Consider the following 4931-nt stretch of genomic DNA (forward strand, 5'->3'; position numbering starts at 1 on the left):
ACCTCCTCTCCCCGCCCAGACCTCCTCTCCCCGCCCCTACCTCCTCTCCCCACCTCTACCTCCTCTCTGGCCTCACACCTGCATTCAGCCCTTAAGTATCACGTTTATACTTAGGCCTCTGTTAAACTCAAATCCACGCTCTCAAATGCAGTCTTGCATCCTCATCGGTACCTTGTTTTAGAAACACAGAGCTATCAGCTCCTTGCACAAAAACAAAACCCTCTAACAGCTGCCCACAGCTCTGCCCACGGCCTGCGGGGTCCCCGGAGCAGGCCCGCCAGTCAGTCCAGCCCCTTCCCAGGCCTCACAGGCCACAGCCCTCAAGCCACCAGCCTCTACGCAGCTGGCCGGCTCAGCACCCCATCCCTGCAGAACGCCGCCTCTGCCAGTGCTGCCTGGCCCCTTCCGGCACCCACCATACTGGGAATCACACTGCGCTGGCGCTTCCATGCACTGGACATCTGTCTCCCTCTCACTCCAGAAGGGGGTCCCAGAGGACAAGGGACCTGCCTGTTCTGTTCCCAACGTCCAGCCAGCATCAGCACAGCAGGCCCTCCGGAACGTCTGCAGGTGGCTGACCCCAGGCACTCCCTCGACTGCCTGGGTGTACTTATCATCCTCAAAAGGGACCCCAGGGCCTGGCGCAGGACTGAGAAGGCCAAGGGACAGCAGCGAACAGAGAACTGCATGTGGCTCTGGCCCCTGCCCTGTCACCCAGCTCACCCGGAACCCAGTCACTGCCCACTGACTGGGAAGCTCTGGTCTTGGGGCCTGAAAACAAAGGCTTCTTTCAGCCCTTCTACAGGCTATGGCTGAAGGTGCTGCTGGGTCGTCCCCTCCCCTGCCTGGGAACTTGGAGCCTTACCTACAGTCAGACGCACACACACAGCGCAGCTTCCCCAGACACAGCAGACCAAGCCTGAGGCCGTGCCGTGACGCTGGGGCCATGAGGCCTCTATGAGGATGGGAAGGTGCGTCCAGGTGACCCGCCTCCAAGGACGAGCAACCACAATGCCAGTCAAGCCCCTCAGACCCTCAGACCCAAGGCCTTGGAGGGAAACCATGTCTAAACAGCCGTGGAAAGACGAGAGTGAATGATCAAAACCCAACAGTGACTTACAGCCCAGGTGTTATCCGACCCATCAGGCGCAAGGCGGGGGGCACCCAGTCCTCCACGCAAGCCACCCAACGCCTGTGGGAGCCCTTGATGACTGAACGGATGACCATGAAGGAAAACCTCAGGCCTGGTTTGCAGACATGCAGTGATGGCCAGCCCACACGTGCCAGAAACGCACATATGCACGCTCCAGCCTCCATCAAGACAGCCCCGCACGGATGCTCCAGAAGGGAAAGTTCTGCAGGGGGCGGGCGGGGCGGTCTCGTGTGGACTGAGGAAGGGGACGATTCCCAGGTGGAAGACAGGGGCGTGGAAAGAGAAGGGAGAAGACTGGGGACAAGGTCTGGGAGGAAGCACGTGGACAGCCTGCTCTGAATGAGCTGCTCCTCACGGGCGCGTGGAGTGAGGAGCTGGTGCCCCACGTGAACGCCCACCATGGGTATCTCGAGGAGGAGGCTCTCTGGCCAGGACAAGGAGTCCTGATGATGCAGCAGGGCCTCTTCCCTCAGCCACCCTGCTCCTAACTCCCTCCACCACGCACAAAGCAGCCACCACAACAGAGACGCAGGCTATGCCTGATGCCAACAGCACAGCTACCCGGACAAAGGCAGAGCCAGGCACCGGCCCGAGAGCCCCCTGGCAACAGATGGGGCCCTTGCCCATGCCAGGCACTCATGTGTCCTCTCCGGACAGACAGGCGTGCAGGTTATGAATACGCCACCCCTTCCAGCTCTCCTCAGCAGCTACTCCCCACCAGGTCCTGCCAGCAGGTCCCTGGGGGAGGCGGAGCTGGAGATGTGCTCCCTCCTTCCCGTCCCCGGCTGTTCCTACTGGCTGCACCCAAAGCTTTCAGCCTCCCCATCAGCACTGCCGGGGCCAACTTCACTGAGCTGCTGGGAGGCACCAGCGCCCACCAGGCAGCACCCCCTCCCAGAAGGCAGAGGGCAAGGTCCCAGCTCCCTGGGCCCCTCCCCTGGGCCTCTGGGTGCTAACATCGCCATGTGTCCCCCGTGTCCCCGGGCCCAGAGATGCGGCTGCTCCCTGCTTCCGGGTGCCACTGGGCTTCCTTTCACCGTTTGGTTTCTTGGCGCTGGTTTAAAGCCCTATTCATTCTCTCCACGAAGCACCTGCGGGGCTCTGCTTCCCCAACAGCCCCAGTGGATTCTGCTGACTCCACACCCACCCCTCCCAGCTCTGTTCTCCCAAAGCGCAGGGGGTGCTTCTGGGCGCTGAGGGGCAGCCGAGATGCTGTGGTAGAAAGGGCTAAGTGTGGCGGGGTAAGTGGGCTTTCTCACTGTCAGGCCTCACAGAGCTGGGGGCTTGTGGCGACAGGGCATGGTGAGGCCCTGGGACGGCGCTCTCATGTGGGGCTAGACGGCCAAGGCCTTCAGCTAGAGAGCAGGCAGCCGGGAAGCAGGAGTCCTGGAGCCCACTCCCAGGCCCGCCCTCACCATCAGGGGGAGGCAGGGGAGCCCTGCGCCCTGTCCAGGCCTCCGTCTTCATCTGCAAGATGGGAACAGGGCTCTGCAGCCAACAAGTTATAAAATGCCACGGGAGGTGGCCAGTGCTGGGCAGGCAGGCGGGCTCAGGGCCCCCACCCCAGCACTCACGTGGGCCTTGCACCCACACCCCCCCGAGCTCTCCGCCTGCCTCAGGCCACCTCACCACCTACCTCGTGACACACGAGACTCAGGGACACGGTCCAGTCCACCAGAGACACGACCAGCGCCACCAGGTAGCCCAGCAGCCAAAGGTCCTTCTGGAAATGTGCCCACCCAAACAGGTAGCCCTGCAAGAGAGACAGGCAGTGAGCAGCAAGCAGCCCAACACGCTGGCCCTGCGTGCAAAGAAAGACGGTGCACAGGGCAGGGACAAGGCGACCTGGGCAGGGCGTGCTTCCACAACAGCGTGGTCCCCACGGGACACTGAGCAGCAGTCAGGAGGCCCCAGCTCCCACCCGAGCCTACCAGGGACTCGCTGTGCAACCTCAGGCAGCACCAAAGCTCTGGCCTGCGGTCCTCATTAGGAATGGGGGGGCTCCGGCCTGTCCCTCCAATCCAACCCCACCCTGTGCAGGCCAAGAAGAAATGGAATGCATTCTGGAAAAGGCTAGAAAACCATGGGCTCGATGGGCAGGCGTCCAAGCACTCAGTGTGGCACTTTGCCCCGCCCACAGCCCTGCAAATGCTGCTTCAGGTGATGGAGCTCAGGCAGCCCCAGCACGGCCCCACGGTAGCTGGCTGCGGGAAGGGTCCCAGCACCTTAGGAAGACTCAGCAACACTGCCAGCTTCGGGTCACAGGGCACTGCCAGGGCACTGCCACAGTAAAGCAGTTTGGGAAGTGAGGGCGGGTCTGTTCTTCCCTTACCTAACTGCCCCTAACTTCCCACTGTCAAGAAAGTCTCCAGAGGCCGGGCGCCATGGCTCACCCCTCTAAGCCCGGTACTTTGGGAGGCCGAGGCAGGTGGATCACTCGAAGTCAGGAGTTTGAGACTATCCTGGCCAACATGATGAAACCCCGTCTCCACCAAAAATGCAAAAATTAGCCAGGCATGGTGGCGGATGCCTATAATCCCAGCTACTCAGGAGGCTGAGGCAAGAGAATCACTTGAACTCGAGAGGCGACGGTTACAGTGAGCTGAGATCACGTGACTGCACCCTAGCCTGGGCGACAGAGCGAGACTCTGTCTCAAAAAAAGTTAAGGGGCCGGGCGCGGTGGCTCAAGCCTGTAATCCCAGCACTTTGGGAGGCCGAGGCGGGTGGATCACGAGGTCAAGAGATCGAGACCATCCTGGTCAACACGGTGAAACCCCATCTCTACTAAAAGTACAAAACATTAGCTGGGCATGGTGGTGCGTGCCTGTAATCCCAGCTACTCAGGAGGCTGAGGCAGGAGAATTGCCTGAACCCAGGAGGCGGAGGTTGCGGTGAGCCGACATCACGCCATTGCACTCCAGCCTGGGTAACAAGAGCGAAACTCCATCTCAAAAAAAAAAGTTAAAAGTCCCCAGCGGTCACAGCTTGCTGATGTACCTTCTCTCACCTTTTGACACTTCTCAAACACCCCAACTATTTAAAAAACGCTAATGACAACTTCTTGCCAGTTTCAGTTCCAGTTGAAAAACCCCCAGACCTGCTAACCACATGATAAGCGAAAAGGAAGAAGTGAGAAACCACCCGGGTCCAGCCACAGCCTCGGTCAGCACGCAGCCCACCCCGCCCACACAGGACTGCAGGGCAGCGCGGCGCGGGGGCCCCACCCACCGCGAGGCCACAGGAGCCTAAGGCCCAGCCAAGGAGCGGCAGGGCCGGCGCTGAGGAAGGCTGCTGCTGGGCCCAGCCTAACACCATGGGCATGGACATGGGGGCCCTGAGACTGCAGCGCTGGAATCACCGTTCCACAGAAACAACAGACCACGTAGCCTGCACCTCCCTGGAAAGTCGTTAAGGCTCTGCCGAGGCTCCAAAGCTTGGGTGAGCACCAAAGGCCCACCTCCAGCTTCTGGAAGGACGTGGGTCACAGGCAGAGTCCAGAGTCCAACGTGCAGCAGCGGCTGTCTGCCCCATACTTACCTCCTCTCCTCTTCAATGTGCGGTGGCAGGGTGAGCCTTGAGGGGTCCACCTGGGCCTCCCTTACTCACTTGGGACCGCTCCTCACAGCAGCACTGCGGGCCTGGACCGTTCCCAGAGGCCCTGCCAGCCTGCGGCACCCCCGACGGCACACGGCCTCAGTGCGCACGCTGGAGGGAGGAGGGCTGGCACACGGCCTCAGTGCGCACGCTGGAGGGAGGAGGGCTGGCACACGGCCTCAG

General features: G+C 61.4%; 1 protein-coding gene across 1 annotated transcript in view; it reads right to left on the reverse strand.

Moving 5' to 3' along the window:
- The window catches only part of TPCN2 (two pore segment channel 2), a 41559-nt gene that overhangs the window by 24301 nt on the left and 12327 nt on the right, over nt 1–4931 (reverse strand). Inside the window, 1 exon segment of the mRNA XM_017515902.2 lies at nt 2790–2906. Within this exon segment, the coding sequence (XP_017371391.1) occupies nt 2790–2906 (117 nt within the window).

The sequence above is a fragment of the Cebus imitator genome, unplaced genomic scaffold (assembly GCF_001604975.1).
Source record: "Cebus imitator isolate Cc_AM_T3 unplaced genomic scaffold, Cebus_imitator-1.0 Scaffold564, whole genome shotgun sequence".
Taxonomy (NCBI): Eukaryota; Metazoa; Chordata; class Mammalia; order Primates; family Cebidae; genus Cebus; species Cebus imitator.